A 27102-nucleotide genomic window follows, 5' to 3' on the forward strand; every position below is an offset into this window, starting at 1 on the left:
TATTTTCAAACATTTTTTTATTGAGTGCTGGTTTCCTGTTGCCTAGTCAAACAGTCCAAATCCCATATCATCATCACTCTCCTCTTCCTCTTCTTCCTCCTTCTTCTCCTCCTTGGTGTCTTCTGCAGCGGCGACAGCAGCATCATCTGAGCTGACCGCAGGAGCCAGAGCGGCGAATGCTTCAGGATTCTCCAGGAAAGCTTTGAGCTAACAACAAATAATAGGTTAACTTACTCTCCTGTAAAAACTTAAAATAGATTTACAAACAGCTCACGACAGGTTATTTTTCAGAAAGCAAACTTAAAATATGGCTATTTTACCACCAAAAAGTGAAAAAACCAAGATCAAATTGTACAATTGTAACAAAATACCGATTGTAATCGGCCTTTACCTGTTCAACTTGTGGGAAGGTTATGTTAGTTTCAACAGCAACAGCAGCAACATTCTGAAATGAAAACAAAAAAAGTACTAAGGAACTGCCTGATCATTAATGAACGCCAATAAACTGATTGTAAATTTTCGATAATAAAAGCTTGGAATTACTTTTGTTCAAAAGACTTTTCAGTGGAGTCATTTGAGAAGAGGTTGTTTTCAAAACGATTGCAAGAGATGGTTGGGCTTAAGCTGGCTTACTACAGTTTTTCGGAGACTCAGTAGCGCGCGCTATGATTGCCTGTCAGACGTCAGAATTAATCGCGCGTGCAAAAATGACGCAAGTAACCCTAAGCAGAAACAAAAACCACTTCAGCTTTTGAAAGGCGTTAAATCACTTCGGTATACGAAGCGCGCGCTTAAATAAAGGGTATGCGCAATTCAATTCTCGTCCAAGGTTGTAAAATTCAGTCTTTGATCGAGTATACCTCGAAAACCTACCGAAAAACCCATGATGAAATTTTCACAGTTGATTTGTAGGGGTGAATCACGTTTAGAGCCAAAATTTTAAAAAAATCTGTAAGACCGATTGTTAGCTATTTTTGATTTCACATTTTCTTAGTTTCATTTGCGAAAAATCTGTCTTACAGATTTTTATTTTACTTTGCATGAACGTTAAACCAGAGCCAATTTCTTATTCCTGAAATTTGAGGTGGGGTCGTAAGGGTAGATTTTGAGAAAAACGTGATTTAACCTGCTAGTGCCCAGTCTCTCCTTAGGTACTCGGTCGTTCATTTTGGCCATTTGTTAACGTTTAATTGTTCAAGTTTCACAAACAATGATAAAAGACTTAAGCAAGCAGTAAATAGACAAAGGAAAAACATCTTGGAACATTTTTCAAAAAAGTTAGAAGTTGGCTGTTATAATCCATCAAAACAAGCCACCTTATGGATCACTTACTGAAGCACAAAAATGTCGTACAATCATCAAATGAACTTCTCAAACTCATTAATGATTCATCACGTCTAAACAATGGAAAGCATTAATGGAAATGGAAAAAAGAATGGAAAACCAATCCTGGGTCAATGTTTACACAAAAGTTTGTCCGAATTTTGTTTTGCATGTTAATTATATATTGTATTAACACTCTTAATCTTGGGCATTCTTAGGAACATGGTTCACAATTAATTTGGAAAATTACACACCTTGAAGCCATTGATGATTGAATGAGGTACTGAAGCCACAGTTGGATAACCAATTTGCAGGGATACTGATGCAACATTCACAATACCCTGAAAAAGTGATTAACATGGTAAAATTAAAACTGGTACCAGACTCACTAGACTTACTTAGTAAGCACCCAGAGTGCTTTTTCAAACTTAAGATAAGGAAGGGGCACTTCTCCATAGAAAGTGTGCATTTGAAGAACTACTGCCATCAAAAATACTTTTTCTAACCACTCTGGATATAAAGACTACATCACCCAAATTGCAAAGAGAAGTCCAACAAACTGGACTGTAACTTTGTGCTCAAACGGTCTGCCATCACTCAAATTGAAAAGCTGAGTTAAAAGGAGGATTGGGTTGAAAAGCGAACTGACTTCATGGTCACATGTTTTGCATCAAAATCCCCAAAACATGGCTACTTTAAAATGCAGAGTGGAAGTACGAACACTACAGATTTGTTTAGCTGTATATATCACACGTTGTAACTTGTTCACAGAGAAACCTGCTTTAGTGATTTCACAGGCTCTTCAGTTTTGTTGTTTGAGTAATGTAAGACATGATTCTTACGGCTTTATGATGCTTGTTTTAGGGAATTTGTGTACCCAGGTTGGAAAAAGTTACACCGATTCCATGTAGTGTAATGTAATGTTATGTAGTGTAATGTAATGTAGTGTAGTGTAATGTAGTGTAGTGTAGTGTAATGTAATGTAGTGTAATGTAGGGTCCGAATGTGAAATTAACAGAAGAACAACTGAGAAAGACATACAAAATTTTCGTTGCAGTAGTGCTTTAAATATTTCCACCAATCATTACCAGATTGTAATTAATTTTTACAATAGAAAGTCTGCACACAAAAACCAATATATTCCTGTAACACGAGTATTAATGTACATATCTGTGCAAAGATGTGACTCTTATAGTGCTGCACTTTGTATTCTTAATTATCTTTCAATTAGATGTTCACAAAATGTCATGAGTTTAAGATACTTTTAATTATGTTAAAGGCAGTACATAGCCTTGCTCCCAATTATATCATAGATTTAATTAAATTAAAGATGCCTAGCAGGTATAGGCTTTGCTCAGGTAATCACTAATTATTAGATAATGCCAAGTGCAAGACATCTACTACACTGGGGGATCGTTCTTTTGAAGTTGTGGAATAAGCTCCCTTTTTCAGTAAGAAACTTCTCAACTGTTTTTACATTTAAAAAGTCTCTTAAGACGTATGTTTTAAAAGGGGCATTTTATTTATAGTTAATTTAGTATATATGGAGATGAATATTAGATTTTATTATATGGCTTTGGCTTGTGGCCGATATAACGCGAGCTCTGATTGGCTAAGAGCGAGATCTGAGCGGTCATTATGCAGCCGTAATGCCCACGGGCCGATTACGGATTATGCAAATTAGGAAGAGCCCGGCTCCGAAAATTGAAGCGCATTGAAACGATGAAAGCCGATTAAAAACAGTAAGAAAAGTAAATTTAATTCCGAGTAGCTAAAAGTTTAGGAATTTTTCCTCAATAAAATTTGTATAGAAGTCGTTTTTGACTTACCGGTAGCCTTGACGGGCACTAGTGAAAAACAATCAAGGTTTGCCGAGTGTTGAGTAAAGCTAAAATCGCCAAGTGAAAAACACCATCGGCAGATGTGTCACGTATCCTGAGCAGAACACCACGAAGAAACTTATAAGTTATCATCTTAGTCACAACAATTACCGAAATATTGAACTCCGTTTCAGTTCTCATCAAATAGATTCCCTCGCTTTAACACAAGCAAGTGTAAATCAGCTTCCAGGATCATCAGATGTAAACAATCGGGCGGTTTCTGTCGGTAGCAGTGTTTCTCATACCTGCAGGAAGTTTTAGACGCTCAAAAGGCTTGAAAAGTACATTCATAAGTCCCAGAATGAAGAAGGCCAAGATATGTTGTCGAAAGCGAATGCGAAGATCGAGTTATTCTGAGCAGTGCACTCTGAAGCGTTCGTATTTTCTTTCACCGAAAGACCGTTGGTTTGGACTATTTTGAAGCACTTCCTGTCTCAGTTCGATATGCGTTGACGTTTCGCCACAAAAGTTGAAAAAACTCCCTCATGAAGTTGTGGCACCACGATACTAAAATACCTTTTTGAGGGCTGTGACAATCATTTTTCCCGTAAAGAAATACAGTGGTAAAGTTCAATGACTGTGTAGTTTTGCCCTGAGTTTGAGACGATGGATGAATCGGTAAACGCGCGCATCGCCGGATGTAAATTGACTACTTCCGCTCGAATAATTTTTTTTTCTTTAATTCGTGAGCCATATAATAAACAACTTAATAACCTCGACCGTTCGGTCGTTACGAGAAAATCTCAAACCTCGGCTTACCGTATTGACCTCGCTATCGCTCAGTCAATACGGCAAGACCTCAGTTTGAGATTTTCCCGTAACGACCTCACTCTCGGTTATTAAGTAGTTAGTACTAGACTTAATATGTATATTTTACTACTGGGATTTTTATTACTTTGTTTTCAATAACTGTTAGATTATTTAGATATTTTGGTAATTTAGTATTTGATTAGGTAATTGAGTTTGCGACAATGAAAATTTCATATTGATATTGGCGCAATACAGGTTAATAAATATTATTATTATATTTGTTATTATTATTATTATTATTATTATTATTTATTATGTCAATTTACAATACCATTTTGCACAAAAACAACAATCCAACAATGATGACAAATAGAATAGAATTTTTATCCTTGTAATTAGTAGTGCTAGACCACTCGCAACACAACACTATTTTATAGCAAATTGACTGTTATCAAGTCTGACATACCTCAACAAAACGAGACATAATATCTTCAGTGGTAATGTCCAACACATCAGGTGAAAAACAAGCACCACCCTCATACACTGAAAAACAAAGAGTTACATTATCATGTACACAGATGTTTTGCTGTTTAGAGAGGAACATAGAGAAGGTGGTCCCTTCATGGCTCACCATCTGCATCAAACTGAAATTTAAAAAATCTTCATTTTTGAGAAGGGATTTGATTACTCAGACAAGTTTCTGCACAGCAAGGCATGTTAACCAATAAAAAACTCACGCCACTGGGCTGGCACACAGCTGGAAGTGAACTTGGGTAAGCTTAGTTGAAGGCAAGTGCCAGCTACATTATCTCTATCCTAATCTTCTTAACGATCTTTCTTGGAGAAATAGGAGTTCAGATTTCTTCCGAAAATTTGAGGACGACAGAGAATGTTTTGTCGTAGGCAACACTTAGCATTTTCAGAGACCCGACCAAAAAAGACAGACTTATTTTGGGGTTTCTTTATCAGACACATGAAACACTTCTTAATGCCAAAAATCATCATATCCTAGATGTTAATAATTAAATTTTGGTCACCACTATGAGAAAGACATTTTTAGGTCATAGGCATATCATCTAGTCTAACCTGAGACAGTGTTCTCCGTAAGCACCGGCAAAAATCACCGTCTACTAATTCTGAACTCACAAGCTGCTCTTGAGATGAATATGACTTTTTGAGATAAAAAATGTACATGTCAAACAGTCTTCAAGTTTTACAAGTTTTCTATACCCTTGCACTACCTTTCCGAGCTTAAAGTCATCTGAAATTCAGCTGAAAACTTAGAAAGAAAACAAAAATCACGAACGAGCGAACTACTCTTGCCTCATTTTAAGTCAGTGGTTTATATCTCATGTAAGACTACATGTATGACTCATGTATGACTGCAGGGCTCGAGATTGTAACTGATACGGTCACCAGTGGGACTAACATTTCATCTCTGGCAGCCAAAAAATTCTGGTTTAGTCACCATAATGGTGACTACATTCTCTATGTTGACAATCAATAATGGTTATTTTCTCACACATTATTTCCTTCCAGAAAATCATATTGAAAGATCTTTGCTTCTAAAATATTGAACATAAGAAAAGAAGTCATCCATCCTTTTACTTTTGCTTTGCTGTAAAGGATTCTCTCATTCTCCCTATAATACATTGCTAACCCTTGAGCATTGAATACGTCATGTATGCCTATGGATTGTGTCTCTTGTAATGCATGGATCCTTCGTATTTGCATTAGCAGACCTTAGCTACGTATACAAAATAGGTGTAATCATGGTTTTCAATGCCATCTTGCTGGGTAGGCAAAGAGGTCAGAAATTACAGTGTTTGTATGAGAATCCGATGGCAAATAACTCTTTTTCAAATATTGGTTTTACACAACTTATGAATCGCAACTTTACCATACTAGGTAGCAGATTTAATTCACCACGCATGAAGCATGTAGCTTGGCTGTTAGACACCCTCACTTAATTTTCTAGTCTCCCAAACATTTGTCTGTAAACAATTTTTGAAACGAAATGCTGCTAAAGCAATGAACTGATCTTTCGTGTTTGGAGTTGAACCAGTACTCCCAAATTAATGGCTATTTGGTATGCAACAAAGGTGGGTGTATACCGTATTTACCCGTGTATAATGCGCACTTTTTCCCCAAAATTTATAGTTCGAAATTTGCACTGTGCATTATACTCGGAACCTTTCGTTTGTTGATCGTTACACCGCTACACTCATTTGCATGCATACACGAAAGAACAATAAACTTGGTTTTAATAGGCTGTTGTCAAGACTGTTGTTATAATAAAAACATAACTAACCAATAACAGCTGTTTAAATATGATGGATAAAAACAAACTGTTTTGAAGCATCTTCATTGCAATCATTGTAAACTTACGGGCAATCATGGCAGCAGCAAACACGAAGCGACAAAGTTACACCACAGCAGAGAAGTTGAAAGCTATACAATATGTAGAACAGCATGGAAATCATTCAGCCCAGAGAGAGTTTGGAGTTGACGAAAGCAATATCCGTCTTTGGCGAAGAAGCAAGGAAAACCTAGAGAAAATGCCACGACTCCAAAGTGCGAATCGTGGAAGGAAAGCGGCTTGGCCTCGCCTTGAGCAAGATCTAATGGCTTGGATCACAGAAAAGCGAAACAACGGACTGACGATTTTCCCGGCCATCATCAGGCTAAAAGCGATGGAACTTTCTAAACATCCGCAGTATGACATCGCTGCTCGTGAGTTGGAGGCTTTCAACCACTGGTGCCAAAGATTCATGAAGAGAAACGGTTTGTCGTTGCGACAGAAAACCACGCTCGCCCAACGTCTTCTACATGACTACGAAGAGAAAATCGTGCAGTTTCACCAGTTTGTTATCAGGCAGCGAAGAGCCCACAACTATCCTCTTCATCTTGTGGCAAACATGGATGAGAGTCCAATTCAATTTGACATGCCATCAAATCGAACTGTCAGCACAATTAGCGAGAAAACAGTGAAGATTCGAACCACAGGAAATGAAAAGAACTGCCTGACTGTTGTTTTGGCATGCGCAGGAGATGGCTCCAAATTGAAACCGCTGGTCATTTTCAAGCACAAGACCATGCCAAAGATCCAAAACAAACATGGCGTCGTAGTTGCTGTCCAAGAAAAGGGCTGGATGGACAGCGAAATCATGAAAATTTGGATTGAAAAAGTTTGGTGTTGTCCAATTGGAGGTCTAAGTCGGCGAAGAAGTCTACTTGTGTTGGATTCCTTTGAAGCACACAAGACGGAGCAAGTGAAACGTTCGCTGAAATCGGAGAACACGGATTTGGCCATAATTCCTGGCGGGCTCACCTCAGTACTGCAGCCTCTAGATGTCTGTTTAAACAGACCTTTTAAGGACAGAGTCAGGCAAAGGTGGATGGCATGGATGGCTGAGGGAATCCATGAACTGATGGCTACTGGAAGACAAAAGAAACCATCCGAAGAACTCATGTGCCAGTGGAGCGGCGAAGCATGGCGTGATATTCCACGAGAAATGGTCGTGAGATCTTTTTTTAAGTGCGGAATCACAAATGCTCTGGATGGTTCCGAGGATGATTCTGTTTTTGACAGTTCATCAGATGATGAATCTATTTTAGAAGATGAGGTTCTTGTAGACGAACTCTTCGCATCTGACTCAGAGTCAGAGGATTTTTACGGATTTTGAGGTACTGTTAACAATCGTAAAATTAGTTCGTATAGTGTGATCGTCCGGGTGAGTGTAGTTCTGAAAAGAACTGTTGTTGGTGACTGACGTTTCGACAACCTGAGCGGAAGTCATCTTCAGAGTCAAGTGAATAGTGTTTGTCAGTCGATGATCTTATAAGTCTGGTCCGTTGAACGTGATTGGTCAGTATAGCCATGATGGTATTGGCTGAAAGACTCGTGTAAAGTTTGTCATCAGTCATTGGTGGGTTTCGATCCGTCTATTGTTAGTCAAGTAGGTCGGTTTTGGTCCGTGTATTGTTAAGTCGGTCTGTTAGAAGTCCGTTTGTCGGTTTCGTTTCTGTCGTGGATAAGTCGTTTGTAAGGCGCCGGTAGTTGTTGACATCTGTTAAGAGGCGTTTGTTCTAGGTTAGTGTACCAGCTTTCCAGAGTCAGTCGTTGAAAATAGTTTGTACTGTAGGTTAAGCACTGAGCAGAGTCCCAGTCAATGTTGTGGTTTGTCAGTTGATGATGTACAGCAATGTGATTGTTGGCGTCACCATTTCTCGTGGCTCGTTTGTGTTCAGTCAGTCTCGTGTTAAGGTTTCTGCCAGTCTCACCAATGTAGGAAGCCTGGCAGTCGGAGCATTTGATCTTGTAAACTGCTCCCTATCTGTCGTTAAGTTCGTCTCTGTCTTTCACGTCGGTCAGTAAGTGTCGTAACGTAGTTGTAGGTTTGTGGGCTACACGAATGTTGTAGGGCTGTAGGATCCGCGAGATGGTCTCAGAAGTGCCCTTAATGTAAGGTATAGTCACTGTAGTAACAAGCGTAGGGTTCCTGTTCGTAGCGTCAGCTTCAGTAGGTCGGTAAATGTTTCGTCTAATAAAGTCAGCGTTGTAGTTGTTTTTGTGAAAAACACGTTCAAAGTATCTGTTTTCGTCACGTAAGCTGTCCGGTGTGTCACAAACTAGTTGCGCTCGTCTCGTCAAAGTCTTTATAGTCGTGGCTTTGTGTGAAGTCGGGTTGTAGGAAGTAATCTGTCGGTATGCGTCGGTTTTCTGTACACTGTCGTTCGTAGTTCGTTGTTGTCGCGGCTTACCAAACAGTCTAGAAAAGGAAGTTTTCCATTTTCTTCGATCTCTTCAGTAAACTGGATGTCGGCGTTCTGTTCGTTTAGGTGGTCGTGAAAATCGTCAATTTCGTCTTTGTGAACGGCGGTAAAGGTGTCGTCAACGTAGCGTAACCAAAGCGGTATCGTTTGTCGGCAAGTTGCAAGGGCGCGTTCCTCCACGTGTTGCATCACAATTTCTGCGACAACAACAGAAACAGGCGACCCCATTGCTGTTCCATGCAACTGTTTGTAGTGTTTACCGTTGTACTGAAAGTAAGTCGATGTAAGGCAAAGGTTCAGTAAGTCCATGATGTCTTCTGTAGGTAACGGCAGTTCAACAGTACATTGTTGTATAGCGGTCTCGGTACACTGTAATGCCAATTGAAGTGGAATACTGGTGAACAGTGATTTCACATCAAAAGACACAAGTTTGTAGTCGTCAGGTATCTGTACTGTCTTAATAGCGTCAATAAAGTTCTCCGTAGATTGTAGTTTGCGTCTTGATTTGTCAGTAAGGGGTTGCAGTATGGTCGTCAAGTACTTAGACAGTTGATACGTAGGGGACCCACAGAATGACACTATAGGTCGCATCAGTATACCAGGTTTGTGCAGTTTCGGTAGTCCGTAAAGTTTCGGTGGTTGAGGTACTGAGCACCTCAGTCGATAGTAGCGTTGAGTGTCAATAGCGTCAGTCTTTTTAAGCGTAAGTATTTTGCTGTTAAGTTTACGTTGAAGTGCTGGCGTCGGGTCGCGTTTAAGTTCTTCGTAAGTTTGTTTGTCGTTAACAAGTGCGTCCATTTTGTCAAAGTAGTCAGTCTTGTCCATAACAACAGTGACACGTCCTTTGTCGGCTGGTAGTATGACAATGTTGTTGTCGTTTTTCAGCCGTTTCAGTGCTTGCTGTTCGTCTTTTGTCAAGTTATTGTCAGGTATAGAGGCTGATTGTACCGTGGAAGCAATTCTGCTTCTGATGTTATCCTTGGCAGATTCTGATAAGTCTCGCTGACGAGACAGAACCGCCTCAACACTAGATACAATAGACTCGGTCGGTATCCGTTTAGGCGTCACTGAGTGTTTTAGTCCTGACTCTGGAAAGCTGGTACACTAACCTAGAACAAACGCCTCTTAACAGATGTCAACAACTACCGGCGCCTTACAAACGACTTATCCACGACAGAAACGAAACCGACAAACGGACTTCTAACAGACCGACTTAACAATACACGGACCAAAACCGACCTACTTGACTAACAATAGACGGATCGAAACCCACCAATGACTGATGACAAACTTTACACGAGTCTTTCAGCCAATACCATCATGGCTATACTGACCAATCACGTTCAACGGACCAGACTTATAAGATCATCGACTGACAAACACTATTCACTTGACTCTGAAGATGACTTCCGCTCAGGTTGTCGAAACGTCAGTCACCAACAACAGTTCTTTTCAGAACTACACTCACCCGGACGATCACACTATACGAACTAATTTTACGATTGTTAACAGTACCTCAAAATCCGTAAAAATCCTCTGACTCTGAGTCAGATGCGAAGAGTTCGTCTACAAGAACCTCATCTTCTAAAATAGATTCATCATCTGATGAACTGTCAAAAACAGAATCATCCTCGGAACCATCCAGAGCATTTGTGATTCCGCACTTAAAAAAAGATCTCACGACCATTTCTCGTGGAATATCACGCCATGCTTCGCCGCTCCACTGGCACATGAGTTCTTCGGATGGTTTCTTTTGTCTTCCAGTAGCCATCAGTTCATGGATTCCCTCAGCCATCCATGCCATCCACCTTTGCCTGACTGTCCTTAAAAGGTCTGTTTAAACAGACATCTAGAGGCTGCAGTACTGAGGTGAGCCCGCCAGGAATTATGGCCAAATCCGTGTTCTCCGATTTCAGCGAACGTTTCACTTGCTCCGTCTTGTGTGCTTCAAAGGAATCCAACACAAGTAGACTTCTTCGCCGACTTAGACCTCCAATTGGACAACACCAAACTTTTTCAATCCAAATTTTCATGATTTCGCTGTCCATCCAGCCCTTTTCTTGGACAGCAACTACGACGCCATGTTTGTTTTGGATCTTTGGCATGGTCTTGTGCTTGAAAATGACCAGCGGTTTCAATTTGGAGCCATCTCCTGCGCATGCCAAAACAACAGTCAGGCAGTTCTTTTCATTTCCTGTGGTTCGAATCTTCACTGTTTTCTCGCCAATTGTGCTGACAGTTCGATTTGATGGCATGTCAAATTGAATTGGACTCTCATCCAAACGTCAGTCACCAACAACAGTTCTTTTCAGAACTACACTCACCCGGACGATCACACTATACGAACTACTGATACTCCTGGGTTCAAACCATTTACTGTGAATCGTAAAATTATTGCTTACTTCGAAACTGTTGTAAATAATTGCTTTGTGATTTAGAAAAGTTTACCCGCAGGTCAACACTAATTACCTGAGTACTGTAAGCTTGAAACTTCATGTTATTAAACTGTTGCAATTGAATATACATATTGTTTGTCTTTTGTTGAACAAGGATTTCTTGTTTTGGTGGGTATTTTTTTTCAAAAATTGTCCGGAAAATCAGGGTGCGCATTATATATGGGTGCGCATTATACACGGGTAAATACGGTAATGTGATCTATCGACTGCTTTGAGAGCAGCTTTCAACCTAAACTTTCATGCTTGAGAGTTTAAGTTTGTCTTCTGCAAATGTTTAAATTTCCATACTGTCTCATTTTCTTTAATTATTATTATTATTATTATGGCTGGAACATTTGTATTTTCCAGTACCTATATAAACACAAACCATCCTCTAGCTAGTAGCTCGAAGTACAAAAAAAAGGAAGCTCGAAGGAAAAAGAAAGAGCCCCGCAACAGGATTCAAACAGCTGACCTCAACCCGCCAACTTCTGATCCTCTGACATTAACCTTACCACTTTGCCAACATGACAATTAAGAATTATTCAGAAGTAAAATATCTATAAAGGTATCACAGTTAAGTATAAAAAGCTGGTTGATTGGAGACCCACTGCTAACGAAAGAACTTGTTTTACTGGCCACTTTATCTATTTATGGATATTTTTTTCAATGCTGGACAGGTTTTTTCTTTCTTTCTCACACTCCACTGAGGTCAGGAGATCACTCGGCACGTACTCATGAAAGTCACGCGACAAAGTGCATGTTCTGCAGCTCTAAAACCTTTTAGCAACTTGCCATTTTGGTCAGTTTAGGACCTGCCCTTGTGTGAGTAATTTCGATCCTCTGATTCAAGGATTTTTTTAGTGTAATGAAGGAATGAAGGTGTTTGTAACGACTCAAGTCCTAAGGACAGATCGATATCAGAATAGTCTAGAATTGCTAGAGTAATTTTATAGGCGAGGAGACAAAATAAAGTGTGCGTTTTGTCTTGTGATTAAATTAGAAAATTAAGTTCATTATTGATAGTTCTTTAACTCTGAAGTACTGTGAACATGTACATATTAAACACATTCCATTAAAATCATATTTGAGTTAAAATCACTGCATAATAATGGCTACTGTTCCATACCTTGTTGGATAACAAGACCATAAGAAAAAGGATAGATCTTCAACATGTTCAACAGAGTGGACTCTGAAGCTCCCACTTTCTCCTCCTTCTTGATCAAATGCACATCATTCTGAGAAAGTACAAAGAGCCAAACAGTAGCATCATTGTAACATGGCACAAATCACTTAATTCTGCACTGCACTACCAAAGATGGGTTGAGCCAGTTTAAATTTGGAAAAAGTACGTTGACAAACTGATTTTAGACAAATGTGACAGTTTGATTGGCAGAGGAATCACTTAAGTTCAAATTTTCAGAATTTGTAACTATTCATATCAGTAGTTACACATGATCACCTGCCTGCAGGTGAATGATCATGTTCATTGGAGGAAAGGATGTTATTTTGATAACAGCAAAAAGCAATGTCACATTGTTGATAAAATTGTAAGTCTTGTAATCAAATTTTCATACTATTATTCAAATAGAGTTAACACATTCATAAAGTCTGTTTGGCTTTTTCTTAAGATGTTCACATTTGTCTTCCCTTTGTGGGCTATCACCAAAATACCAAAATAACTAATGCATAAAAAAATAATGCATAAACACCCACGGGAAAAACTGAAATGTTCTTTGGGAAGGTCAGAAATAGTAAATATTGGTGTGTTTACGGATAGCTGCCACTCATTCCAACAGCCGACATAACAACTAATTGTCAGTGACCTCTTCAAGATCTTTTGATCATAGAACCTCCTAGCAGCCCAGCTAACTGCAGTGTGCTAAGAAAACTAATTTTCAGCCTTGTCCTTCGGGAAAGCTGGTACCATGAAGGGCTGGGCACAACGCAAATTGACCAGTTGTGAACAGAACTTTGCCCAGCTGCTTCATCAATAATTTATATCATGCTGTTGCTGTCCCATGCTATTTCCTTGAGGGTAAAAGTCTTCTAAAAAATTTAATTACCTATTTCAAGTCAGAGAAAACATGATTTTGCTGGTCATAGTATGCATTATATCCCTTGTATCTTCGAATTGTGAAGCAAATTGTCCAATGACGGATTGCGGAAACACGTAAAGCGCGAAAGCCCACTTGAAATGTGTCAAAATCATGTGGCAGATAACTCAATCTTTTTCTGCTCCACCAGTGAAAAGGTCATGAGGTAGGTGAAGTTTCATGGGAAATAAACTTTGCGTCATGATGCATTGAAAGGGTTTATTTATTTTAAAACAGTACTGTAAAATGAGGAGTAAAAGATTTTTTGCAGATAAATTTACTTAGGACAAAGAATTATTTAGTTAGTTAGTTAGTTAGTTAGTTAGTTAGTTAGTTAGTTAGTCTGCTATAAAAGAAAGTTCACCAAAAGAATGTTTTTGATTAGTATTGTCTTCGTATTGAAAACCGTATTGTTCCACATTTCCCCGCAAGAGTATTAAAATGGTCTGAAAACAACTGTGAAATTCAAATACCACAGAACTCACCAGTTCCCGTTTCGTGCCTATAAATATACGAAAATAGCAAAATAGTTTCGGAATATTCTCTTTTCTGGTTCTGCCTCTTCGTCAAAAAGTGTAAAGGAAGTATATGATTATTTCTAAGCCTGTCCTGACTGGCGTTAGAAAGTGATGAAATTGTAGATAGTCATTTCAATCGGTTTGCTGTTTTCACTGGTTGCCTAGCACTTGACTTATTTCTTCCCACAGGTTTGAGTTTCAAGTTTCCTGTTTCTCTAAACAGCAAACAAAAATATATAACCTGTTTGCACCAAATTCAGAGCAATATCATGCTCAGTTTCATCATTGTCCTGGATATTAAAAAAGCTTTATTTTATTAATTCACTTTTAAAATGATGAAAAGAAGCCAACTCACATGTCAAGTAAGTCTCTTACTCTCTTTACAGTATAAATTATGCAGCAATTCTAATCATGCTGTTTGCTAACAGCACATTTTTTTCATTCACGGTAATTAAAAAAAGCAGAGTATTAAAAAACTCTTGTAAGTTTGATTTTGCTGGAAACATTTCGAAGCCAATAATTATGGAATACTGAATAAAATTTTTGTGTCACCATCTTTTCATATAATCAGTAAAAGATTATGAAAACTGATTGGTCCATTGATCAATGGCATCAAAATATGATTACATTAATTCTACAATGATCTACTGTAGGCATTTAAATGGTGCCAATTTTGTGTTCCAAATTGCAGGAAAATACATCTCTGCAAGTCTAGGATTTCAAAATTTTCCAATGGGGTGGGTGGGGGCATGCTCCCGGACCCCCTTGCTTGCTAAGCCCCTTTGGGCCTTGCATTTTTTCTGCCTGGTTGTCATACCCTGATGCCCAGCTGCTAAAAAACTTACTGAAACCCCTGAGTACTTCCATTATTTGAATTTCCTAGAAAAATTTTCCCTAGAAACCACTTTCTTTGTGCACTAGATTGGAATCTTTTGCCAAAATATAATATCACTTGTTCTACCTATAAAAACATCATAGTTCATATCACCAGTCAAAGAAATTTATCAATTTATCTGTAGTTGAATTCACAGAACTCTGTATGTTATAAAAAGCTGTTCTTATGAGATGCTGAAAGATGAGAAAAGCATGTAATCAGTAACAAAAACTAAATATCATTAAATTACAAATAAAACAATGACACTTACCAAGATTTCAATAGTTCCCTTAGCAATCTTGGTTGGAATGGCCAATGCCTGGAAAAACGAAGTCTTCTCTGGCCCTAAACCTGTGTTACCCTTTGGAACAAACACATCACAGGGAGCAATTGCACCAGCCTTAGCTGGGGCAGCCACCTTGTTTGCCAGGATAAGATCCCGTATTTCAGTAAGTTCTTCCTTAGTAAACACAAAGCCTACATTTCCTTTTATGTGTGGAATCAACCTAAGGGTTAAAAAAATTATCTTGTTACAGCTAGTTTGTAATAAATAATAGGGGAATTGACTGTTCAAAGCAGGAATAATCTGACCTATCCTTTAAATTCATTATTACATGTAAGGGAAACTTGCAAATGGTTTAAAATTCTAACCAACTGTACAGTCTCACTATATTTCAAATCCAGAATCCATACACTCATCAGTCTGTTACAGTGTGACTACTCAAACCAGGCCACTGGGAAAAAATTTAACCAATCAGAAAGCTACTTGATAACAGGATAGCAATCTTTTTCTCAAATAAATCAACAACACTGAAGAACATGAACAATAGTACTTAACAAAATTGAAAACCCAACCAAGTGTGAATTGTTGCAAACCTCTCAGGAAACTTTGCCATTTGTTGATTGGTTAGTTTTGATCCTAATTTTTGCAGGCTTTTCAATGGTCTTGGTTTAGTTGTCACAAAATGAATTTTCAAGCTAAGTTTTTTGAGCGAGATTTATAACTATAGGGGCCCATGACCCGTGCCTGCACCTCCAATACTAACCCTTGGAGTCAACCCTTTTGTGCCCACCCTTGAAACACCTAATCACAACGCAATTATAATATTCCGTTGTTGTTGCGCACGCCGCACTCTTGCATGATCATAAATAACAATAGAAGGAAAGTGTGGGCTTTCGAAGTAAAGCTCAATGTTGTTTCTTCCTCCAAATTACGTTCTTCTTCAAACAGTGATGACGAGGAAGGGTTTTTATTATTTCTTTTTAATTTGGTGAGTAAACCTTATTTATTTACCTTCACCTAACTAAAATACTAACTTATATACATTAAAAGTTCATTAGGCCAGGAGACAACTACAGCGTAGCCAATTACAGTGGATCCCAGGGTACCGGTAAGAATTAAACTTAACCTACTCATATTTAAACAAGAAGAATCAAAAGGAAACAATCCAAGTTCTGCTGAGTATTGTATAAGTAGGGAAATTTGCAGTACGAATTAGCCTGCTTGCAGTGAGACTCTAAATAAATGTAGAAAAGAATATCCAAAGGCATCGCAACCAAAAATGCGCAAGCAGAGACATAGTGAAAATGACTTTAAATTGACGTTAGGTCAACATATAGTTAATACATAACCAAGTTAAATTCACTGAAGATTTTCTGCCACATAGGTCCAACCAAAACATTATAATACAATAAATACAGGTATTGTATGTATGAATCACAAATGAGCCCAAATCAACCATATGGAAACTTAACAATTGCATGCAACCAAGAAATTACAGATACAAAAGGGTCAAACCCTATCGCCTAGGATGAAAGCCTTGCTAGATCAATAGACTTCCTTACAAGCTGGCAAAGCATGCAACAGTTCTTTGCCTGTTGTCTTGTTGAGACATCTATTGGGAACATTCACAAATTGTAAAATGCAAGATCTCATCTCCAAAACCAGCGATTGACAATTCTCTTTGCCACAGTTCCAGCTGATCAACTTCACAAACAACAGACATTTTGTTGCTAGGTTTTATGTGAAGGAATTGACCCTGATAAGTACTGTTAGTTTGAGCCAGGGTTTTTGCACTACTTGATAATCGTTGCATATTCCCAATGCCACCTTGCACGAGATCACATAACACAGTATTTCTTTATCAATCTCTGCCTTCATCCTGGGACAGGCCCTGTCCAAAGAGCACTAAGGCTTTCTGTTTAGTTGATAAGCTACATTATCACACTAACCAGAGCTTGAAAGAGCAGCACAAGCAAATAAGTCGCACTCGATCATGACAGCAACTCCATGTTCAGTTTAGACATTTGACAACTTCAAGGTCAGGAAAGTTGTTTATTAATATTACCAGTTATTCATTCAACCCCAAACCAGGCTCTCTCGACTGTACTGACAGGAAGGAATCATTTAATGGTCAGGAAAACAAACAAAGTACAAGGGAATGTGTATCACCATTTTCCGCCATATTTTTAAGAGTAAAATTGACCCCAGGCAGTCTACGATGGAAACAGTAGTTTTCATGGAAAATGCTGTTTCTAAAAATAAAAAGATACAGGAAAGGTGTGACTCAAGGGTATAATTTTTTTATTTACATGTGGAGGCTCTGGGTCATAGGCTCCGGATAATTATGATAATTCACCATCAAGGACTGAATCTCTAAGATTGTATATAATGCAGATGGGTTGATAGCTTTATGTCAAACAGACCCTCATTTCTTGCCATCACAAGAAAGCTACCAGTCCATTGTTCTCATTTCACGTTTTGCTTGTTTAGGTTTCTTCTAGGTGGCCCAGTTCGAGTAGTCGCACTGTAAATTTGCTTATATAGTCATTTCTATCCTGAACAACACGTCCTGTCAATTTACATAGCATAGACCAATTCCCAGAACACTAAAAAGAACATAATTTTGAAGGAAAACTCTAAAAAAACATTTTTAAAAGATTAAAACCTGCTCTTAAAGCCAACTTGTAATACCCATGAAAAGATGACAAGGCCAGTAAAACAACAATTGGTGTGAAAATTGAGTGATCAACCCATTGCTTTGGTAGCCATTTCAAAATGTGTACAGTACCATGCACACTACTGAATCAATCCATTGCTGTAATTTTTCAGCAAATCTGGAAACAACAAAACACTCAAACTGTGAGTGTTCAGTGCCACAGGAAGTTAGGCCAACTAGGAAATTCAGTTTCAGCCTGCAAAGAAAGTCATGTTCATTTGAATAACATATGATCACTCCTAGCTATGCTATCTCTTGCTAATTACCTTCTGACTGGTTAAATCAACACTAGAAGTTTACAGATGATTGACGGACTGCCCCTTTGTAGAAATCTCATCACCCCTGCAGCTCCTATCTAGCTATAATATCAATTATTATTATTATTATTATTATTATTATTATTATTATTATTATTATTATTATTATTATTATGCTATTACTCATTTAAAATGCCTGTTCAATGGCTCAGGTCTATTTAAAAGATATTTGACTTAGAAAAATTTTCATCAACACAGTCAAGATTCCCTCACTTTTCCAGGGCAGGGTTATTGTCCAAGTGTCCACGAATAGCTTTCCTGATCATGGTGTTCTTGCCCATAAGAATCTCGGCTCTTCCACGCAGAGACTGGCGGATCTGCTGCATCTGTTTGGATCCCACATTATCTACACCAACAAGAAACATCTTTGGATACTCATCCATGTATTGCTGTTGAGAAAGAAAAGAAATGATATTTTTTCTTTTTCTTCAATACAAGACCTTAAACAGAAAACCAGAAAAAATAAATTGACAAGCCCCTCGACAGCGCTCCAAGCTGCGACCATTTTGGTCGCCATGGCGAGTGAAAAAAAAATTTGGCGACTAAAATTTTGACGAAAGACGACCAACAGATTATAAAAGACACTTACTTGGTAAATTAATCAATGTTTGGTCGAATTATCAAAAGTAAAAACGAAGGTATCATTGGTCTTTCTCCTTCTCGTCGTTCCGCTACTCGATACGAATGCATAACCAAAAAGGAGCATAAACTGGGAAGAAGCCAAACTATACCTCCTGTACCCTGCTGAGGAGCGGAACTTACATCCACCCCGACAGAAGCTGACAGAGGTAGTTCTCTGTTGAGATGCTTCAGTGACCGAGACAATTTGCCGCCCTGGTCAACCTGTTGGCGGCGAAGTCCATGCCTTGTTGCGACTCTCTTGGCAAGATTGAAAGCTACAGGATTTTTAATGTGTTTATAATACAAATAACTTTATTTGAGAGTGTTTCTGTATTCTTTTGTGTATTTCATATAAGTTTTGGGGCACGGTCTTATGGAAAAAAGTGAGGATGTCTAATTTTCTCATAGGAAAGAAAAATTCAGTGCTGACTTGAAGTGCAGTTGTCACGCATCAATGATTACGTGAATGTTGTTTTTAGCCTCTTGAATGAAAGGGATAAAACGAGGCAATCTTAAAGGGTTTTTTCCTTCAACAGCGATCACTAAAAAAAGTGGGAAAATTGAGCTGTCTTTTTAATTTTCGCGAAATATGGGATATAAATGGGATAAACTGAGAAAGCTGGTTTCTTTGATCACTGTTGCTGGTCAACGCCGACCTCAGTCACTCATTGCAATGAAGTGTCACGCAAAAACAAAACTTGGTAAATCCATGTGTCTCTTGTATAAAGCCAGAAGATGGATGAAGATGTAGACATGCGATTGTGGATGTAGGTTGCGGTAGTCTTAAATGAGTGACTACTTAATGATACTTAGTGTGATCAAGTCGAAATGATTGAAGGTAAATTTCATTTCACATAGTGCAGCATTTTGATACAAGCGGTCTGACTAATTATACGTTACGCAAATATAAAGGAATGTATGGAAATAGGATCGATCGAGTCAAGTCCAAATAAGTATAAATCTACCTCAGTTGTTTACTTTGTCGTCTCTGCAGCTTAAATTGGCCAATTTGATTGATTTCAAAGGTTTTGCGTACCATTGGCGATTTGTTACCTGGTCTCAGCTGCTTTGTAATAAATCATTTCTGCTACCAGACATCCGAGTCTCTTCCTTCTCTTTGTCTTGCCCGTTATTACAATCTTTTAATTGGCAAGCGAGTAAATGTAACAATTGGGCAAAGGAAAGTGTTGCTAACAGGCCACTCGGAGTAGTAGACATTCATGTAACATACACAAAGTGTCTGCCCCTGGATATTACGGGGTTTTTTTTTGTTTTTTTTTTTGGCGACCAAAATTTTCTTTATGGCGACCATTTTACAATTGAAGGTTGCCAAAAGGCGACTTTTTGAAAAAGTGAGCTTGGAGCACTGCTTGAATGTTTCATTTTCACATTTCATTAGTTCAAACTTTTTTCAGTAATTACCAAACTATTGCAAATGAGATTTGAATGGCAGTAAATGCTCTGCATGTAAATTAGCCAGAGATATAGATTCCCTCCTCTTTCTACTTCTTGGTAGCAAAAGGGACCCTCTACTTGTAACCAGTCGAGTGTTTGATAAGCTGTCATTCACAATCAGTGATGATTAAAAACACTGGTTAAGCAGTTTAAAACATACATGTAACAGATACATTCAAAATGCTGTAGGTTTGCAAGAGTACCAGTAATAACTGTTGCCTTGTCATTTAGTTATGAAATTGCAACTGGCACTGTTGTTATGACACAGGTTCATTATGTGGACATCGAAATTCAGAACTTTTGCTCAGCAAATAGCTACCATTCATTGATCCCTTGCTGTTTACACAGTTCGAGCAATAGTTGTCCCAAGTATGAAAAAAACGTAAACAGTCTGCAGTTTCTACAAGCATTAAACTAAAGTATTGATGCTTATATTTTCCTAAGCCTGATTTCAGGAAATTTGAACTTTCTTCCTTAATACACACACTTTACATCTATGAGTGACATAATGTTCCATCATCCATGTGTAATTGGCCTGCGCAGGGCTCAAAATTCACTTTTCTATTAAACTGGTACTATGATCAAATTTTCCCCCCTTGATTTTTTACGTGCATCACATAGAATTCCATGAAAGAATAAAAACGCCATTTACCGTTTGCAAATATCTACATTAGTTCCGGAGATATTTAACCCATTGACGCCTGTGCCACCCGTAACCGCCCATGCAAAAAACTCCTCCATTTCCCTGTGCCGCCCGTAACCGCCCGAAAAAAAAGCACATGGGGACAATTGCCTTTCCTACCCTCCCTGAAGATTCTTTGGTCCCCTATTGTTCTATTGTTCTTGAGGACAAATAAACCAATCACAATGGACTTTCTGAGCATATTTTCAGAGGACTTTAGGGGTCCTAGAAAGACGGTTTTTCTTCTTAAAATCGCGTGCTCAAAAAGTGCAGGTAACATGGCGCATGGCGGTCCAAATCTAAAAAACTTCCAAGGTCTTGTTTTCATTCCTAACACAGATAAATTACTGCTTTGGGCTTTAAAATAGAAAGGAAAAATACAAATTAATGTTCAGGTGGCCTCAGAATGGAGGATCAAGGAATACAGAGTCCTCAAAACTTTCTGGTGAAGAAGTTTTTCTTCCTACAACCGCCGAGAAAACATGAAGATCAGAGCGCTTTCAAGTTTTGATGACAGATCACAGGTTTAAAGCGGCTTTCCGGATTTCAGAAACAAAAATGGTAATGTACATTATTACTTCGAAGTTGAATTCAACTTTTGGAACGATTGTTAAAGCCACGGGTGTTAAAATGACTGCAAAAGCGGTCGGCAAAAACTCAAGCTTTCGCGTTAGCGTGAAGAATAATTTGAACATGCGGTCATGCAGCGAAGCACGTCTGCAAAATTTTGAACAATTTTTTCCGTTTAAATAGGTTTCTTCGTCTCAGCTTGAATGAAAATTTATTGTTATTGAACTTCCTTTCGCATCTCTTTCATTTGGTTCCCTGTATTTGGGAATTTTAGGTTTTAAAAGTGAACAGTAACTTGCACACTGGATTTCTACATGTTTAATTTACAGCAACCTCTAGGCGCTTTGTTTATTTAGTTTATTCGCTTCGTTCAAATATTATTCAGCTACTACAGAACCGCTGAGAAAAGGACTAAATGGCCACTGATTTAACACAGTTGAAATACGACTGATCTCAAAATAATTCGCTTGTTTTTGTCGTCTTTTTGATTTACGACTTTCATCTTTCTTTCGTAGGGCGAAGAAATTACTTGATTTCTTGTTTTCAGATTGATTTTTACACGAGTTCTTCACTTTTATTTTTCGTTGTTTTCTCAAATGTTAGCCGTTATAGTACAAGAAATTCAATTCTGTTGTATTTGGTTTTGTTTTTGTCCTCCAAAGTCAATAATTGACTCATTTTCGCAGTCAATTTTCTGAGCTTCTGTGGGACATTTTGTCGCGCAGTAAAGAAATAATATAATTTCTTGTTTTCTCATCAGTTTTACACATTAGGTTGAGTTCTGTTTGCTAATACCGTATTTTCCCGTGTATAAGTCGACCTTTCAAGACCTAAAAATCAGTCCAAAAATTCGCCCTCGACTTATACATGGGTCAAAACTTGAGATCCAAGCGCCAGTCAAATAATTAGCATAATAATTGTCTTTCAATGTTAACAAACATGTGATAAGCGGCAGCACAGTTTACAACATACGTTCGCTTAGCGATCTGTCTCTCCATATCAGAGCTTCAAGTTAAAATGCATCAACATTTATTCGTTAAATTTTAACCTGGATCTTGTAGACACTCACTGGCTCAATTTTGTCATAAAGAACCAATATTTTTCCTTTAAATAAAGCTGTAGTAAAGCCGCTCGGAGAAAATATCTTTCGCGCTTGGAACTTCTCTGCTTGGTAACCTGGCAGGATACGAGTGCGAGGACTTCTGTACCAGTACTTGACCGATTTCAAGGCTTGACTACCAAGTTCCCAACACACGCTTTGCACTTTGTTTATGGCGTCGTTCTGAAAGTCGCGAGCTTCTTTGGTGTTTTGCCTGTCTTATAAAGCCACTTTTAATCTCTTCGCACTTAAAACGGCTTGTTTGAAATCCTTACGTTTTATTTTTGTGAGCATTTTACAAAAATTATCATCGAAAAGTCTGCATGCACATGTGTTGCTAAACTGGGTAAAACGCTCGTATACGTGCCATAATAAGCTTTAAAACTGCGCATTGAAACATGCTGTGATTTGTTTACATATCTGTGGTAGCTGAAAGATAATTTTAAGAAATACAAGATAAGTTTTCCAAGAAATTCTTACCTGGAAATTAAGAAAATCTAGGTTTTGGCCTCAAAAATTGGGGGTCGACTTATACACAGGATCGACTAATACACGGGTAAATACAGTAGTTTTTAATATTTTGACCCTTCATTTATTCAACTTTAAATAAACGATGTCTTGAAACCTGATCCTGTGTCTGTGGTTACTGCGCATATGGTTTATTTTTGTGCTTTCGCTCACTCAGAAATATTCCAAAAAAACGCCAGGGAATTACGGGTGGGTCGCGGGCAATTTCATTCAGGCGTTAATGGGTTAAGTTTGAAAAATGTGTAAAATATGCAAATGAGATGATTGATGATGACATACACTCAACCCAATTTTATATCAAGTATATAAATAGAGCTATCTTGGTCAATTTGCAGCGCAGACCATTGAAACTTAGTAGGCTAATAGTTCTACAGGAAACACACCTATGGCTATAAAAAAAATTCTGTTCCCATGGCAACTCACTCTTTTCCAGTCCCCACCCACTTGATTTCAATATGTTAGTGATTTTCAACCCGCAAAACATTAAACGAGGCCACAAACTTGAGCTAACATATTTATATGCTTGCTGGATCAAGCATATGAGGCACCATTTGCAAATATCAAAATGGAACACCAAAGGTGGCCAGAAATGCCTTTAATATTGGGGAGGTCTGGAACCCAGTATGTTGCCCTGGTAACCAAACTGTTAAGCTTATATTGTGGTGCACATATAGTAGAATCTTACTGCAAAGAATCAAACATTTCTGATACAAATTGGCTGAGATCTTTTTTCATCATATTTGATCAAAATTTGGTTGAGTGTATGATGTCATCACTCTGCTAATTTGCATATTTTAAAAACTTGGATATCTCTGGAATGAAAAGAGATATTAGAATATAGTAAACAGCATCTTTCTTCTCACACAGGCTACTCTTTTATGTTTTAAAATGGCTGCGAAAGGAAAGATGCAATTTTCGTCATAGTACCACTTTAAGGAGCCAACTGCCGACTAATCCCAAAGTTTAGGTTGCCATTTTTTTCCACTGATTTTTTTCCTCTTCAGTATTACCCTCATGTAGACAATCTTCAACTTAATTCTAAGTTAATGTACAAAGAAGCTTATACAATAGTAAAATGTTAAAGAAAGAACACATAAAAACATAACGAAATAATAATCGATGTGAAAGCAGCTTCAGCCATGTTCCTTTTTTTTTTTTCCTTTTCTTCCTTGTCTAGCTTCAGGTCTATGAAATTTTCGGTGCCAAGACTAGGTCAACAAGGCTTGGTGCAGTAATTCGCGCGGTGGACAGACATTGGAATTTGGCCCCTACTCTGCCACAGTGGGTCCACACTTGTGGTCACGACTTTCAAGAGATGAAAAGAATAGTGATACCTTACATTCCTTCACATCAACTATAAGAAGAAGAAGAGATATAGCATCTTTGCTTGTGGATAATTGTGAAAACTGCCCTTATGTTTATCCTGACCTGACTTTCATATTTACTTATTAATATTTTAATATTTACTTATTAACTTTTTAATATATACTTATTCATTTTATATTCATAATTTCTTTTTTGTGTGTGTCCCCAATTAGCAGCAATGCTAAATACCCCAGACACGTTAATAAAGGTTTTTGTTGTTGTTGTTGTTGTAGTGTTGATAGTCCTACCAGGCTCTGTTCATACGTTGTGTAGTGCACCTGCAATACTGCTTAATAAAGAAACTGCTGAATCAAGCATGGCGATCCATTTGGCGATTGAAGAATCATGGGTTTGTTTTGTTATAGCTATTTTGCATAAATTTTATCTTTCATCCACATGTAAGGTCGATTTTCCTTTGAGGGTACAAGGCTGATGGAAGAAAAGGTACGTTACCAACTGGCGACCAACCAGTTCTTAATATCTGGTTGCCAACACTCTATTGTTGGTCACATTGGTGACCAGTGAGTCACAATTTCGAGCCCTGCTGTATAAAAGTTAATTTGCATGTATCATGCACAGAAAATGTGTATAGCCACCATATAACACACACAATCAGGTTCTGCAAAACCCATGCCCCATAAACAATTATTGACCAGATACCATGAGCTGAAATAGTCACCAGGTTGATTCTCACTTGAGCCTAATATACTTTTTAAGGCTTTCATTTCATCTACTTAAGTTAAAAAGAATTGCAATAGTGTTGCAATTTTATGCCGCAAAATAACAAATACGAAACTTCATATCCTTACATGGAGAGCCAAATAATTGAGTATCATCAGTTAAGTAATGAAAAGTGGAAACTTACAATGATCCTCATGAAGTAGTTAGACTTCCACGTTGCCTTGTCTTCCCTAACCATTTTGACTGGTGAAGGATTGCGCAAGTGTAGCGTTTAAAGACTAGAAAAGAAACAAATCATGGTGTTAACTGATTCTGTCACAGTAGCTGGTACAGGACTAAAAAAACACTTGGAATTCTGGTTTGCCCTTTTGACAAGCAACTCTCAAATTTTCCTTGTCCTGGCCAACTTTTGTCCTGATTAAGTTGGCAGATGACTTGCCTGGGCCTTTGCCCACAGGCAAGTGAGAATGACAAGAACCACTATGGAGGATAACAAAACCATTAGTGCCAGCCAATTAAAAATTTCTGAAAAGGCTAGGGAAGGCTCAAAATGGGTTCAAGTAGATGATGCCCCTGAGGTGGCTTACAACTATGACTTAGACTTAGAGTTAGCCATTGGCATCCCTAAACCTATTTCATTGGAAAACAAGTTGTTAAATAACAACCATGAAATTGTGACACAAAACTGGAGTGTTACAGACTTTCGTGCACAAGCAGTAAAACTGAGACCAACAAATATTTCTATATTTGTAATTTATAAATACAAGACCTATTGTCATGTGAACTGAGCCTTCACTTCATTGATCAATACAAAATATTATTTTTTGCACCTTTGGTATTAATCCTTCAACACCCAAGGAACACCCTAAGGCCCTGTTTCAAATGTCAAACTTTACATGTGCCAAACAAACACCATATTTAGGTTGCACAGGCAATGGACATTTTAAATACCAACTTTTTAAGTTTAACTGCGTGATCGTACAAAAAAAAGCAAAACAGGGAATCGTACTTTCAATCGAACGCAAAATTAAGAAAACAGTGACTGTTACTTAAAACAAATATACAGTGAAACCTCTATTAAGCGGATGCCCTCGGGACCTTCCCAAGTGACCGCTTAATAGAGGGTGTCTGCTTAATAAAGGTTTATAACAATTGCACAATGTTTGTTAACAATCAACACTCAACGGTTCCTCTGTACTGTAATAAAGTTCCAGGTTGTTAACAAAGCTATCCAAAGTTCAAGTTCATCACCTTTCATTACCAACTTTAATTTGTTTGTAATAATGCCCTTTCCATACAGCAACGATAATCGGGTTACATTTAATCAACTATTTAATCGACTACTTCAAGGACGTGATCCAATGCCACATTGTCAATTCAGTCCGGTGTCTGCTTAATAGAGGTTTTTAACAATAGAAATTAGCCAAATACAATTTATTTTAGTGTCCGCGTCTGCTTAATAGAGGTGTCCGCTGAATAGGGGTTTGTTATAACGGAAAATATAAGAAGTTAATTTCGGGACCAGGCTAAGTGTCCGGTTGTGTCCTGGTGTACTGGAACACAGAGGGAATAACCATTGTACTTCTTTCTTTACGAACCTTTGTTTAGCTGTTGAACATTGTTGGGTCTTTTGTATTGGTTCTTGTGAACCTGTACACAAGGACCGAACCGAGTGTCCGCTTAATAGAGGGTGTCTGCTTAATTGGGGGTCCACTTAATAGAGGTTTCACTGTATATTTGTTAGCGACAATTCTTAGGCGTTCAGAAAATATATACTTTGCCGGGGTTTGGTGAAACAACTGACCGTAAAGAGACGCAAAAGCATGTTGGTCATTTACTGATAGTGATAACCAGCGTGAATACAGTCTATGAAACCATGGCCAATGTCGAAACATAATGTGTTTTGGCTGTTTTTATCGCACCATTGTATAGTTAAGGGTTCCAGGTAGACAAGCAGTTATTATATAGAGATTTATACACAGAAAAAGGAACGTCTACGCAAACATTTAACGACAAGACCTCACCACGACTTACTTCAAAGCCAACGTGAAAGAAAGAGAACTTAGCACGTGTCCATGATACAGACCATAATATTTTTTGTGCTACCCATAATGCATCTATCATTGTCGGGGC

General features: G+C 38.1%; 1 protein-coding gene across 1 annotated transcript; it reads right to left on the bottom strand.

Moving 5' to 3' along the window:
- On the bottom strand, nt 1-27067 carry LOC110064018 (large ribosomal subunit protein uL10-like). The gene is made up of 9 exons (XM_020771020.2): nt 27004-27067; nt 25154-25247; nt 18182-18357; nt 14924-15158; nt 12294-12402; nt 4420-4496; nt 1578-1664; nt 392-445; nt 1-207 (listed from the first exon to the last, which is right to left on the bottom strand). The coding sequence occupies exons 2-9, from the start codon at nt 25205-25207 to the stop codon at nt 43-45; spliced, it is 957 nt and encodes a 318-aa protein (XP_020626679.1). The 5' UTR covers nt 25208-25247; nt 27004-27067; the 3' UTR covers nt 1-42.
- Nucleotides 27068-27102: the final 35 nt, after the last annotated feature.

This window comes from Orbicella faveolata, unplaced genomic scaffold (assembly GCF_042242905.1).
Source record: "Orbicella faveolata isolate gen_17 unplaced genomic scaffold, um_ofav_v1 contig_34, whole genome shotgun sequence".
In the NCBI taxonomy this organism is placed as follows: domain Eukaryota; kingdom Metazoa; phylum Cnidaria; class Anthozoa; order Scleractinia; family Merulinidae; genus Orbicella; species Orbicella faveolata.